At 41.3% G+C, this 15,860-nt stretch overlaps 1 protein-coding gene across 3 annotated transcripts in view; it reads left to right on the forward strand.

Moving 5' to 3' along the window:
* Window positions 1–6,067: 6,067 nt before the first annotated feature.
* Window positions 6,068–15,860, forward strand: part of LOC105024754 (FERM, ARHGEF and pleckstrin domain-containing protein 1) — a 59,680-nt gene continuing 49,887 nt past the window's right edge. For all 3 annotated transcript variants that reach the window (XM_010894900.5, XM_010894902.5, XM_010894901.5), the window contains exons 1-2: window positions 6,068–6,239; window positions 9,557–9,753. In XM_010894900.5, the coding sequence (XP_010893202.1) occupies window positions 9,583–9,753 (171 nt within the window). In that variant the 5' untranslated portion in view covers window positions 6,068–6,239; window positions 9,557–9,582. The remainder of the gene's footprint in view (window positions 6,240–9,556; window positions 9,754–15,860) is intronic.

The raw sequence follows: 15,860 nt of genomic DNA on the forward strand, positions 1-15,860 counted from the left end.
AGGTCTTGTTGCAAGTTCCTGTTCGGCTGGTGCACAGATTAATGATTGTCACTGCCTCATTGAAATGCAACACCTGAGAGCCACATGTTTCCATTAAACATCAATTAATCAGAAGACTATCAGAGTGCATCAATCACCTCTTGCTGATTATATTTTTCCAGATTAGTTCCTGCTGAAGCAGAAGTTACCCTTCCTGCGGTCCATGAAAACACAAAACACAAATAACAAAAAAAACATATGTTGATAAAACAGAATGGCCTCACATATGTAAAATACTAGAAAGATATGTGTGTGGATTGTACCCGCACGTTAGACCATATTAGTTTGTTATATTGTGTGTGTGTGTGTGTGTGATCCTTGTTTTATTAGACAGATAGTAAAACCTGATATTCAATACTACTGTTGTTTGCTCCTTGGGGTTTAAGGCCGGGTGTCTCTGTAAGGGCACTTTTTGACAACTCCTGTTGTAAAAAGGGCTTTATAAATAAATTTGATTGATTGATTGATTTGATTGAAATAGGGAATACTTTTTCAGGTCCCCACAAACAGAAAAACTCACCTTTCCTGTCCTTATTGTGCCATGAGGTGTTTTCTAATGTTTTACACCGTGAAGAGAACCCACGTTGTACATCTTATGGGACATGAGTAATTGAACTGTGTTATTTGATTATGTAGACGGTTTTTACTCTTAATTTCAGTGATATTGATCATAACAACTAGAAAATAAGCAGTTCATCTTTTTGTCAAAAAGAGGTCTGTTGTTGACATTCAACCATGACTTTGAGTGCAAAGCCTACTGTTTATGCCATTTAAGTCAGCTCCAATGTTACTAGTTCTTTCTCAGCCACACAATAATACTGGAGAGTAGTCAGGATGACAATACCAGAACCCAAAGTAGTACAAATGCACAACCACTATTTTCTCAAGACCAGATTCTGTGTGTAAACCAAAGAATGTGTCATTAGTGAACAGGATCCATGGGCTGAATTGTTTCTGTTTTTGACTGTTATGTTTTTGGACATATAAGGATTGGGTGAAGGCAGTGGTTAAACTTGGGACAATGGGTTCCAAGCTTGTGTTTTGGTTTGGATACCACCTCCTATCCTTGACATCAATGTTTTAAATGTATTCAGGACCAGTTTATTTTTCATCTCACATTCTGATACTCGTTGTTATGAGTCTCAGTCAGCTTACCTACTTTGTTTGTTGACAGCTGAAGTGTGGAGTCATACATCATATTTACAGCTGGAGATGAATTGTACTCTAATGGTACTCCAAAGTGCTTTTGTCTTCTTTTTTTTGGTCATCTTGGTATGGTCATTTTATTTGTTGGTGTTTTCTTTGTTTTTTTGTTACGTTTTGTCACTAAAATGAACAACGTACAACTTTTAGCAGCCTTGAATTGTTTGCCACCTTTTTACATAATTTCTTTGACTCATACAGTTTTATCATCATCCGGGGGAGTCTAGCTGGTCTCAGTTGATTTCTTAACGGTTTCATGTTTGTATACAGTTGTCATGGATCATTTAACAAATGTGTCATGTGCTGCATCTGGGTACTCTTCCTCTCAGATCAACATCATTTTTATTTCATCTGCAATGAAAGAGTCTTTTGGAGACCTTTTGTGTTATCTCGTAGGGCTATGGATAGTTGTGTAATATGTCATTCCAGCGCTGATATTGGCCCCAGCGTCACCAAAACCACTTCCTTTCAAACTTGGTATTTCATAGCAGAGCGAGGTATGATACTAAGTGTACTTCTATAATCACTGTCATACCTATTCAGATTATGTACACATAAACAACATATTAGACATCTAGCCTAAAAATGTAAAGGAAAATGACACTGAACATACAGTGAACTGCAACTTCACCGTATTGTCTATAACTGTCCTTTCTAATCAAATTAAATCTCTGTATTGACATTTCTCCATGGCAATCTTCAAAAGAGGAGTCCAAGTCCAAAGTCTCTTAAATTACTAGAACATGAATGTTGGTTTATTGCTCTAGACAGCAAATGTAATGTATATTATTTCTTAATGTGCATACTGAAATTTGCAAATCAACAGATTTAGTGTATTTGACAGTCCAAGCATGAATCAGCAGTCACATTTTGCATAGTGTTCTGAAGACTAGAACAGATGAGCTGCATATTATGCAATAGATACAGTAACTACAGAATCAGGTGGCACATGCAGTGTTATGTTCTATGTCTTTATGTTTCTTTTATGAATAAAATAGCACGTTTGTGAAACTGCCACATCTGAGTCAACTATTACAAGACTATTTTGATCTTTGGGACTTATATACCCTTTAGGTATAGTGACGGGTTGGTCAGAGTAACGTGGGGTGAAACTAATGACAGTCATTTAATGGACAGGACTACATACCCACTCACTGGACTGTCTTATACCAGGGATAGCAGCAGACAGGAGCAGATGTCTATATGAGGTAAGATCTTGGAGCAAACTGCTAAAGGCATAAATTATTACATGCCTGGTCCACAGCAGCACTGACTCTCTCACTTCTGCGATTTCTCTCTCTCGCTGTAGGTCTCTATCTCTTTTTCCACCTCTCTCTGAAATGTTCATCTTTGCCTTAGTTCCAAGCAAATACCTCTAGAGAGGTTATGTTCTGATTCTGCCAAGGCACGGACTGTGTTTTCCACATCTTAGTCCCACAGAACACAAGGCGTAGGAGACTTCACTTCCTGCCAGTGGATCCAGGGAGGTGGGCGAATGCCGAACAGCAAAGGCATGAAACAAACCGATCTCCAGCCCTCCACACCAGATAATGGCAGACATATTCCTAGCCCCAGCTAAATGCAGAAGTAGGCGTCATGGAGACAACGGTCCCAGGCAATGCATCAAGCCATTATCAAGAAAGCATGGCAGAGTGGAGCAGGGTTCTCCGGAATAAGAAACCAGGAATGTAGTCAAGTAGTGAATCTAGACCACTGTAATGTACTGCAAGAGTTATCTAATCCCTGAATGCTAAAAGTTATTTAACAAAATAATAATATTGCAATACATACAGTGCATTGGCCAGTCAGCAACAGGCTAATAGATTTTTTTTTATGGCCTCCAAAAAATGTTGGTACAAATAATAATAATAGACTGTAAAATCACCAGGTATCCCACAAATGAAAAGAAAATCCATTATGTGATTACGTATTGATGTAATAAAGGTATTACATTCACACTGACAAAAACAGACCTGTGGGATAAATCGAGCTGCATAATACTTGCCTCCTGAAAGACTGAGACTCTTTGGTCTTATGACATCAAAATCTAACTATTGGCCATGAATGCCTTGCAATAGTTGCGGCAAAACAAAGTACTACTCATTGCCTAGCTAATAACAACGAGTTTTGGTTTTGTCATTAAGTGGTTTTGTTTGTATATTAAAGGCAAAACATAATTTACAAATTAAGTCTATAATACAACAAAATGTGGTGAAAATGAAGGGGTCTGAATAATTTCCAAAGGCACTTGTGCATGCAGAAGCTTCTTCATTTAAACAATCAGAGATTGGCTTTCATTTTGAGTTTTCATGTATTGGGGCAAAAATGGCCCTTCAAGAAATGGCCCTTCAAGGTTCAAGTAATATGCCTGGAAGTGGAAAAAAATATACATGCACAGTGACAAGGGGATAAAAAAATCTGAAGAAATTACTTCACCGAATCTCCAAAGCAACAGTTAAACGCCACCTCCTTGAAATGAAGCTATTTGGATGTCTTGCCAGAAGAAAGACTCTAATCTGATTAAGACAACAACATCACTTTCTGGAGTTTGCTTGAATTCATTTTTACTAGGTTCAATGGTCAGACAAGGCAAAAATGTACTTTTTGGCCACGAACACCAGAGGTGAGATTGACGTAATATGTGTGATTGTCATGCAGAAAATAACATTATATACATACAGAAGTGTTATGGTCAATTTGTGATATGGGTGGGTCAGCTTTGCTTCTAAAGGCCCTGCGATACATGGCATGATGGTTTTCGGCCAGGACACAAAACACTGGTTATTATTGGATCTTCAAGCAGAACAACAATCCAAAACATTCATTTAGAGTCACACCAAAACGTCTCACTGACCACAGAATCAATCTATTTTGGCAAGGCGAGGGTACAAAATGCACTTAATGAAGGGGTTGCAATAATTGAATAATGTGCTGCATTCAATTGTTTTTTAATTGGAAAAACTTTATATCAATTGAAGAGCTTATTTCTCTCATTTGAAGAATAATATAACGTTGATATTTTCTTCTCAACTTGCCCAAGGGGTCCAATAATTCTGAAGGTCACTGTACTCACAAGACATGTCTCACAAGACATGCCACAACATGTACATTTATATTTTAGTAGTTTAGCAGATGCTCTTATCCAGAGCCACCTACAGTAAGTGCATACATGTTACAGATCTAGGTGAAACAACCACAGTGTGTAGTAGTAAGTGCATTCTAATCAATAAATGCGTTATTGGCAGTTTAGTTGAGAAAAGACAAGAGACGAAGGTGGTGACGGTAGAACAATTTGAAGTTTTCAGATGTTTTTTGAAGATAGGAGTCCCTACTTTCAGGAAATCCTCCAAAGGTGTAGGACAGCCAAGATCCCAGAAGTATCTGAACAAAGAGCACGAGTAGGAATGTAGGGTTTGTTTGGTAGGCAAGAACTACAACCTTGAAGCGTATTGAAGCTTCAGCTAGAAGCCAATGTGGAGTGCAAAGAAGTGGAGTGACATGGGAGAAGTTAGGAAGGTTGAATACCAGACGGGCCGCTGCAATCTGAATGAGTTGCAGGGCTTTGGCTGCACACCCCGGGAGCCCCACCAAGAGTGAATTGCAGTAATCCAGATGTGAGATTACATGTGCCTGGACAAGTACCTGGGTTGCTTCCTGTGTAAAGAAAGGTCCTTCTCTATAAATGTTGTAGAACATGACCCTGCAGGAGCGAGTCACTGGTTTTAAATCCTGACTGGTTAGGATCGAAGAGATTGTTCTGATACAGGCTAGAAGAGAGATGTACTGCTAGCTTGACGTGTAAGTCAGCTAACAGTAAAAATGAAATTGTTCTGAGACACGTGTGGACATGTACATACAACTATCCTAATGCACACAGAGACGGACACACACACGAACATTGTTTTGCGTAACTTTTTGTATTTGTCTTGTTTGTGGGGGGACATATTTTGATTATCATCTATCATCAGGTGCCGGTAGTGACAACCAATTTTCTGAAACAGCGTAAACTAAGGCTACGCATGAAATGGTGAACTTCTGCTTTAAGAGAACATACTGCTTGCTGGATCTACTTGTGCTTGGCAGTAATGGATTTATTGAAGGTGCTGCAGAGGTGGATTTGGTACATGCACTGTTATTTAACAAAAATACAAATATTATTACATAAGAACACATTCTCTCAGGCGTTTGTACATTTTTATTTTGACCTTTTCTGGAAAAATATACAGTGCAATCAAATGTTTTATGGTATCAACAAATGGCAGTAAACAAATGTTTTATCTCAAGAATGCTCCATATTTGGTAAGTGTTTTGAGGCTCTGATCTTGCAAGCATGTATTCAGTATTGATATAACTTTACGACTACCATTCGCCAGAGTACTCTATGTCCTCTAGCAAAGACGGTGCATCCTTGGGTGCTCATCGTGGCAGCTCTGCACCTCTGCCAGTCGGAGGGGTTGGGTTTCATGAGGAGGACACATCCCAATTTAACCGTGTTTGTGAACTGGCCAAAAAAATTAACTAAAGATGCTGAAAATGTCGTGTGGGCAGCCACAACCGAACAGATAGTCACTTCGACAGAAAAAAACGTCGTAAATGAGTAAACTACTGTACAGTATTAATAAAGGGGATACAAGCTATAGATGTGCTGATGCCCATATTTTACAGCTAGATGGAGCTATGTGGCTATAACATTTATTTGGCAAGTATTGTACTGCGAGTAGGTGCAATGCCTTGCACAATAGCTGGAGGCACTGCGCCTCCTTTATTGCAGTAGCAACAAGCCAAGATCTGCTGCTGGTTTCAACGTAGCCTTTATAATCCTGTCTCACCCGGCACTGTCGTCCGACATGGCGACCAAGAAGCTTCTTGCGGTTGCAGTCAGCATTTGAACTCCATTTGGCTCCACGAAAGCAGTTTGAACTGCGGCTGGAAGTGGATGTAACATCTTTTGTCAGTTGGGAAATATACACGTGGATTGCCCACATTTTTATAACAGGGTAAGATTTACCAATAATTTATTTTCATTCTAAAACCGGAGTGTGTAACTTGTTTGAGGAGAAGATTAGAGGTAGGTAATTCGTAGGAGTATCCCAAATGTTTTGGATTTGGAGACATTAGCCTATCTTAAAGAATACTTCAGCATATAATTTTCGCAAAAGGCAATTATAACAATCATTATTACATTTAAGTGGCTTATGAAATAGAATATCGTATCGCGTTTTTGCCTCTGCGTTCTATAAAAAGTATTTTGCTAACATGAGCGGTGATCTAGGATAAAACAACAATACAATAGTCCTCTAAACAGATGTGCAAAAACTAACCTGAATGTGCGAACATCATGAACGGGGAACACAGCCTGCATACGGTATATTTCCTTGAAGAATTGCAGTTGGATATGCGGAATTTTCATTATGCATGCCATAACGTTGGGAATTTCAATGCCAAAATGTAATCAGTGAGAGTGCGCTTTCCATTGTTACTTTGTTACCCTTGAATTTTGGTCAGTTGACTCAAGCCTGTCACCCCATGCGTGGCATTCTAACGTAATGTCCTATTTAAGGATTACTGCACTACTTTCAGCAACATTAGGCATATGTTGATAAAATACATGAAACAAAATTAGAGCTTTGATCAATAACCATTCCTACTATTATCCAGGTAAATCAATCTCGACAGCTGCTGTTTTTCAGATTATGTTTTTCATTTTTTATATGGAGTGCATATATTTTCTGTATGTTTCTATAATTCCTTCAATTTAAAATTAGTCTACACATTTTTGAATTGAAATGGTATGTAATTTTACCAGACAGATTACCATAGAATGTCTCAGTCTGTCAAACTGTCACCCATACCCCATATGTACACTCCTGAAGAATATAGTATTAATTGATCATGTCTTATATGAACCTGCTTCGGTTCTGTCCAGATTAAGGGTTAAAATCATATTAGGACCTACAAACTCTTTTAATACTTGTAACTTCAAATGAAATAATGACATGCAAAAAAAGAAATATATTGAAAATATTGCTACATTTGAACACAGGCTCCATCATGAGAGCCCCACCCAGCAGGTGTAACTGAATATAGAACTTAAGCATGTTGTTGAATCTAGTGGAAATGGGAGGGCATTTTCAGCATGTCTCATGTAGACAGTTAGCTGAACTACCCCATCCTCAAGCCATTTCAGCTGGCTGTAATGAAATACAGCTGTGCAGTTGCGGTGACGGTTTGGGGTGTGTTGTCGTACTCTGAAGGGCTCCCTGTGCCCCTGCTGCATGCGCACAGAAGAGCCTCTGTTACTGCTCAAACTGGATAGCAGAGCTGGTAACCACAGCACTATCTCACACAGTTGTCTGGAATTTCAAGGAAAGCAAGTTCAAAGCTGGGTTCATTTGCCTGTGAACACTGGGCTTTTTCAATATGATGCCCTGGGATTGTATGCTATAGCATCCATTCCAGGGCTGGCAAACAAGTCCTTGGTCTCAACCCAGCTACCTTCCACAGTAACAGTTTGGTATTAACAGAGCTGTGACTGTGAGTTTTGCTAGCTGAACTATACATTATTTTTCAGAAGGCAACATACTGTAAGGTGACCATAGATTCATGTGCTTGGGGGCAGGGAAGAGTAAGCAATGATCATTGTCTCCTCTTTCATAGCCCTGGGTCTTGCTGATGTTTGGAGAGTGTTTAGTTACAGTATTTATGGTTTAGCAGCCAGGGGTTCTTAGTCCCGTATTCAAATCCCTAAGCACATTTGGCGTAGCATGTCAGCTTGTAAGACAATAAGGGAGTTGTATTCTCCTTCATGGTTTCTTTTACTCCCAGATGTGCTGGAGCCGCATGTTTATCTCCATGCCCCTTGTGACAGCAGTGGCAATGGGATCTCCCCAAGCGAATGGCTCTTCTGTCCCAGCCTTGTAAACAATTAGGCTGGAGCATTCTTCAGAACTTCACTCTCACCCAGGTTGTGACAATATTTATCATGGGCAGGTGCAGCTGATTAAAATATGTGCTGTAATCTAAGGTTAGTTGCAGGGTGTAGCAATTTGTTCGGCAAACCTCCATCCTCAGACATAATAATGATGTGTTTAATATTCAGCAGTGATGCACCACCCCCACACTGTAAACATACTGTTCATCTGATCACGTCTATGGGCTTTTGGAAATAAAAAGATACGCTCTGCTGTAACAGTCAACCGTTTAAGCCTCAATTTGTCTGTAAAATTCCAACTGTATTTATTTGCAGCCTTCAGTTCAGTTTGAATCGGAATATTAAACCCTGCCCCTCAGCTTTGTTAGCACTCAGTGAACCTCCACTGTTCGGACTGAGAGCTGCCCCCACCTCCACCACGCTCCAATGCCCCAGTTGGTGAAGGTCTGAAGATGACATAAGCAGGCCGGAATGTGTGATGAACAGAGAATGAACAGAGCCTCCGGGGTGGGTTTGGAATTGGGGATGGGTTGTCCAGCTCCTGCTGCCTCAAACCGGAATCAATGATCCAGCAACTGGGCAAAACACATTCCAACCACCTGGAGCTGGTCACTCATTGAAAGGAACTGATTATGTCCCTGTTCAGTTCAACTGTTTCATGTCCAGCTAACTACTGGATCTGCCTGGTGTGATTTCCTATGCCAAGTATGGCGATCTCCATGGAAACAGCATTGTCATGTAGCGAGGAGACCCCCACACAGGCCAGATGGTATGTCCTTATTAGCTGCAAGATGTTCGCCATCCTGGGGCATTCAGTCCCTATCAACTGTTCCCACAGTGCTCCACTGATACAGGTATTTTTGTCCAAGCGAGATCATTCTCTGATTTTGTGTTGTAAAATGTTGGGCCAGACTTTTGAAAGGTACTTTGACGATGGTCTATCCCTGTTATTCCTTTGCACTTTGTAACCATGCAACACGTTTGTAGAGAGAGGGCACTAATTGCTTCTCCCAAAGGCTATAATTATCACCCATTAGCTTAGAGTGCAAATACTTAATTTGCGATTACATTACTAGTCCGACACACAAGCTGTGAACTCTCTCCTTTGGGTCTGTATTCCAGCTATCTCCTCTCCTCCAACTTCTCTGGCATTCCAGATGGGTCCCACTCACTATTGCTCAAGTTGAACATAACATTATTGCAACGACTATATTCCCTGCTAGGTGTGTTTTGTTTGTGTCTGTGTGCATGGGAGTGTGGCCATGTTCATGTTTGAGTGATTTAAGATTAAGGTTTCGAGCCAAGTGAGAGACCGGGCTAGAGCCTGGTACACATACGTGAATGGGCGTGTGTTGTTTGATGGTTCTTCTGCCTGCCCTGTAGGCTGGACAGTAGCAGACCAGAGCATCATGGTGGATCCTGAGCCCAGACCATCAGCAGCCCAGCGTCTTGGAGCCCAGGAGACTCTGGGCATCAGCACCCTGGACCCTGGCCACAGGCCACCCACAATGCCCCCCGGACGCCATGTTGCCATCACCGTCCGCATGCTAGATGGCACAGATGAGGTCTTCGATGTCTCGGTGAGTGCTGATTGGCTGTCTGATTGTATTTTAATGCGGTGTGTTTGTTATAAATACATTTAATTATGGTTTTAATGTTTCATGTCGAGTGGATTTAAGATAAGACATTATATCAAAGTACGCCCTCAAACAATGTCATAATTGTGGGGTATTTTTATAGCATTTCTATTAAAGCAGTGATGTCAAAGGCAGGGAATTTTACCCTCAGACCCCAGTCAGTTGTTAAGGGTTACAGGTTGGCATGGTAACTGTTTAAACTTGAATGAACTGAGTGAATGAATAAGCCATACACTGATCAGGGCTGGAAAATGTCGGGGTTTTAAATAACCTACTCAACATATGTGGCGTAGCTGTTGGTGTGGTGAATAAAGGTCTTAATATCACTTTACTAGACAGATTGCAGAGACATTTGAAAGTATTACCCAGATGGATGGATTGGCAGAGAGGTTTTGTTTATTTCGATATCGATTATTACATTAGGACTAACCTTTCTGGATTTGTATGCTAACACTGTGTTATGAACACCAAGGAATGGGACCAGTGAGTCTGCCTGGGGCTTAGGTGGGATTGTGATGTTTTTGAATGACCAGAGATCTGCTTTGATAAATGTCACTTTTCATTACTAGCCTATTTACCACTGTGGTTATTAAAGATTGTCCCTGAGATTGTCTCGCTTTTTGAGCCAAATTGGCTAATGCATTCAGCACAGTATTTTAGCATAACGTAACATCTCAAAAATAGTCCTGCTTTGATATTCCTTTCTTTCCTGTGAAATATAATCTGCTTAATAGTAAGTATGTTCTGAAATGTATTAAAGAAGGATAATGGATGCCTTTTGGAATATGCATGCTAATTTAAGACCTTGAAATTTAGCGAAAGCCATGCCTATCATAGGACCTACTATGAACATTTTCAAAAATAGCTTTTTTTCTCTTCTCCTGGTGTTCTTCTGAGATTGTGGTATTACAGTAAGGTATACTCTATGACCGGAGACTACAGGCTGGAGCTTGGATCAGGACTGTTATTTTCCTGAGAATAGTACTAGAAATATCCTCTGACCACAATGCTTCCTGCTGGGAGTGAGATGGGAGGTAGTGATTGGCAAGAGAGTGAAGAAGTGTTGACAGAGGGAAATGGATACAGCTCACAGACAATTCAGTCAGGGGGTCTGAATAAAACTTTCTAGTAGATAGGTTTGAAATGGAGCCCCTGACTGGCACTGTGGAGAGCATAGACATGTTTGAATCTAGCTGTTGAGAAACATTAGCGGGTTCCCAACTGCTGTGTAACGGCTTGTTACCCCAGCATGCCTCAGGCTTCCTCCAAAGGCCCTGAGAATGGGCCCTTCAGGAGCAGTCTAAGTAATGCTAATGTGTTTAGTGCTCTGTGCTATGCTAGGATTTTCTGAGAACTCACATTGGTTTGTCACTCATATCCCCATTTAGAGGGGCAAAATGTCAGTTTTATTGGAATGTAATTTCAGAAAATCTCCCTACTTTCCCAGATTTACATATATTATGTAATGTATACCCCTGGGAGCAGGTTAGACTGGGGCAAACACAATTCCTCAGTTCTTGGTTGTTAAAGTTCTACACGGTTCACTCAATATTAATCATTATATACAGTGTCTCACAAATGTGAGTACACCGCTCACATTTTTGCACATATTTTATTTATATATTTTCATGTGACAACACTGAAGAAATTACACTTTGCTACAATGTAAAGTAGTGTACAGCTTGTATAACAGTGTAAATTTGCTGTCCCCTCAAAAAACAAGCAAGGCCTGTTGTGAGTGGAACCTGTCCTGTTAAACCACTGTATGGTCTTGGCCACCGTGCTGCAGCTCAGTTTCAGGGTCTTAGCAATCTTCTTATAGCCTAGGCCATCTTTATGTAGAGCAACAATTAATTTTTTTTCAGATCCTCAGAGTTCTTTGCCATGAGGTGCCATGATGAACTTCCAGTGACCAGTATGAGGGAGCGTGAGAGCGATGACACCAGATTTTACACATCTGAGACCTTGTAACACTAATGAGTCACATGACACCAGGGAGGGAAAATGGCTAATCGGGCCAAATTCTGACATTTTCACTTAGGGGTGTACTTACTTTTGTTGCCAGCGGTTCACACATTAATGGCTGTGTGTTGAGTTATTCTGAGGGGACAGCAAATTTACACTGTTATACAAGCTGTACACTCACTACTTTACATTGTAGCAAAGTGTCATTTCTTCAGTGTTGTCACATGAAAGGATATACTCAAATATTTGCAAAGATGTGAGGGGTGTACTCACTTTTGTGAGATATTGTAGGTAACTTTACCTCACTGGATTAGCTAGAGTTATGTTGATTTGAATGTGAATTGTTGTTGCAATAGGAGGAAAAACCTCTACTTACTGATCTCGCCTGTCAACTAAATTTAGTGTCCTTTAGGTAGTGTCATTTTATTCCCTTAAAAACATGTTTTTATTGAGACATCTGTTTCTAATTAGGAGGTATTTTACTGCTTCCAGTTTGTATCCAGGAGCTCCAGGCCACGCTGTCATTCATGTCTGTAGCTCATTAGGAAGTTTTGTCCCTGAACTTTTTTTGTCTAGTTTTAACTGTGTGGACTCTGGGGCCCATACAACAAGCAGCCCCCCCTGGAATCAGTTTAATTAAAGAAAAGAAGGGAGAGAGAAAAAGGTGTTCCTCCATCAGAAGCTAAAACGTTTTAATTAAAAACGGAACGAGGTAGGCGTCTGGTTAATGCTACACTGTAGGGGTTAAACACTTTGCCCTGTGTCACTTATTACTACAGAACGGTTTAGATGCTATTCAAAAACATGAACCCTGGTATTTTCCATTGTTTAGATATTCACATACAATAACACTGATATTTTCCACAATGGGGCATTGCCTGAAGTGACACGTGTCATGGCGGGCTAGTTGAGCTACAGTGATTGGGAGTCCCAGCTGGGTGTTGTGACTGCCACAACTGCTTATGAAGGGGCCTATACCACACAGGAGAGAGCCGGGGAATGCCTGCTAACATCAACTTATTCTGAATGCTCAATTGAACACCGATTCAATCTATTCAATTGCCTCAGCACTGGAGGGAGAGAGGTCTGACTCTGTACTCATGGTCCTGGAGTAGACTTCGCCTTGGGGGGTCTTCCATAATGGTGTCTTTTTTTGAAAGACCGTTGGTGCGTATTTCACGAGAAAAGGCAGTAGCCTAAATAGTCTTTTGAGGTGTGTGTGTGTGTGTGTTGGGGGACATTAAATGACGGGCACTAGCTGCTGTGAACATTAAGAACTACAGTTCTGAATGACCCCATTCATCAGGCCAAAACTCTGTGACTAGAAACTCACGCTGCCTTTCCGGAGGGTTCTGGTGCTGAACCCTGAATGCCCTCTGAGTGATAGCGCCATATCTTGGTGAAGGAAGCACCCTGCCGTCAGTGAGCAAGCAATGAAAACCTGACGTCCGGAATCACTCCCGGCCCTGCCACACTGACAGATGGGTCTACGTCTCAAATAGGATCGCGCTAATCGGCGCCCGATGCGTACGTGCCTCCTCCACATGATCCTGCTCGATGTCCTGGTTGCCTTGACAACGACGCCTTCAGGCCTGCAGCGTGACTCCCTTAATTGCATCAATAACTACCTGCAGTCCACTGCCGTCCTGCCTGCCCCCCCACCTCGCCCGCATATATTGAATGCAAACTTGGCTTGGCTTGAGGTGTGTTGACGGTGATAGATTTTATCGCTGCAGTAATAAGGGAACATGATGGCTGTATCGCGGGGGAGACCGGCTGCTTTCTCCCTCCATTAGAGCGGCTCAAAGAGGCTCTGGATGTCACTACCATTACTGGCCAGATGTCACTGGAGTTGTTTTCTTTTGGAACCACCGTTCCAGGGCGATTACATTAAGATCATTTGTGTATTTGTTATGGTGGCATCGGGTTCAGACACTTGAGCGTGGTCTTTGATAGGCGTTTTCCATTGCACTGCTCTGCGTGTTAAAACCCAACCACCCCTTGGTAAATGGATCCTTTTCCTGTTCCTTCAGCGCCAACGTCAAGCCCGTCAGACAAGGTATCATATTGTAGGGAAACAAAAAAAAAAACGTCACAGGTGTTCACATAACCTGCCGTGGCCTACTTAGTAGTAGTCCCCTCTGGCTGGGAGCTAAACTGTCGTCCCCCGTGGCTGATTCTGCACTCGTTTATGGTCTTATGCCGGCATGCCGTGTGCACCGCCACAGAGGAGACCAGGTCGACCCGACCCTCAGTGCCGTGAGTCGTACGACAGAGGTTACGGCTTTTTTCCATTGCCTGTAAATGAGCCATGTGATCACGGCGGTAACTTCACATATTTGTCTTGACAGCTATGGCATAAGAAGTTGGGCCCATGCCTGTCCCTCTTCCAGATAAAAAAAGAAAAAAATGATGACGTTTGATCTGAACTGGTAGCAGTGGTTGTTTTGGTTGCTGTGACGTGTGTTGAAGTACGTGTAGTTGGGGGATGGCAATTGAAGGGATTCGAGTAAAGGGAGGGCATTTGTCAGGGTAAGAGAAACAGACAAGCTCCATTAACGACAGATGCCCAAACCTTACTGGGATGTTACTAAAGGGAAAAAGAAATGCTGTCCGTTAATGTGGAACGTTCCGCATGGTTCTCTTCCCTGTCTACAACCCCACCCCCTTTCTCTCTCTGCCTGCGCGTACCCTATTCTTCCGTGTGGGTGTTCTACCACTCCCCTGTAGCATAAAAATGTTTTCTCAAAGCACACTTTCTCCTTTTAGACCAATACTCAATCCATTAGCCACACTGTTCTGGTTCTGTGTACCAGCATGTTAAAAAGCTAAATAATTCAATAACTAAGAAATTTATTTTTTTTTTGTAATGGAGGATAGAACCGTTTCATTTCTCAGTGGCCCATCTAGGTCTCAGTAGCCTACATACACTCAGTTGCCAGTCCTCCAGGTACACATTCCTGTTCAGAGATATGCATCACTCTTACAGACGTGACCATGACTTGTTTTAAAACAGGTGGACAGGGGTTGAGGCATTTGATTACTGTGTGATCAGTGGTGTCTGGCTCGCTGGTTTTGGCATTGCAGAAACTGTCACCTTTCAGGAAGCTAGCAGCCCATTAATGAGTTGCTTGAAGGCAGGTAATGTTTTTACTGTCATGAACAAATATCAGAAGTATCAGTTGAAGGGAGCCAGTGGTGTCTATCTTATCTATCTAACCACAGATTGTGCTCTGAATAAATACTTTAAACATTCTTAAAAAGACAAAGTAGCCTTACCTGGCAGAAGTATACCAAGTACATAATTTGGATCATTTCTTTTTATTTATATAGAAGCAGATTTGTCAAACATAGGGGTCCATTAGAGTTGTTAATTAAGCCTTATAAATGAACAACTATTGACAGAAAATGGAGTACAGTATTTTCTCTATTACACTAAGGACATATGGAATGGTATCATGGGATAAGAGAAGAATGTGCCTAACTTTAAGCTACACAAAAGAGTAGCTTTACATGTTTAGTTTTTTTGTTTAAGTAACTTTTATGTAGATGCCTGGAATAGTTTGAGAATGATCCGACGAACCAAAAAAACAAAGCCGCAATCCTGAGGGTGAAAACCGCTTGTTAAGAGAGGTCAGTGAAGAATGGCATGAATTGTGTGATGCTCTAGTAGAGTCTAGGGTTCAATCCCTGTCCACCCTTCCTGCTGCACTCTCATCTGCCTGCCTTCCTCCCATTTTCTCTCTTAACATACAACCCCGTTTCCAAAGAAGTCGGGATGCTGTGTACAATGCAAATTAATATCAGGTGCAAATCAGTCATCCCTATATTTAATTGTACAAAGACAACATATCAAATGTTGAAACTTTTGTTTTTGGATTTGATGCCAGCTGTTTAAAAGAAAGTAGGGACAGGGGCATGTTTACCAGTGTGTTGCTTCACCTCTTCTAACAATACTCTGTAAGCGTTTGGGAACTGAGGTGACCAATTGCTGCAGTTTTTTTAAGTGAAATGTTTTCCTGAAATGTTTTTTTGTTTGAGATAGGTTTTCAGCTGCTAAACAGTTTGGGTCTCCTTTGTCGTAT

Source organism: Esox lucius, chromosome 16, assembly GCF_011004845.1.
Source record: "Esox lucius isolate fEsoLuc1 chromosome 16, fEsoLuc1.pri, whole genome shotgun sequence".
NCBI lineage: Eukaryota > Metazoa > Chordata > Actinopteri > Esociformes > Esocidae > Esox > Esox lucius.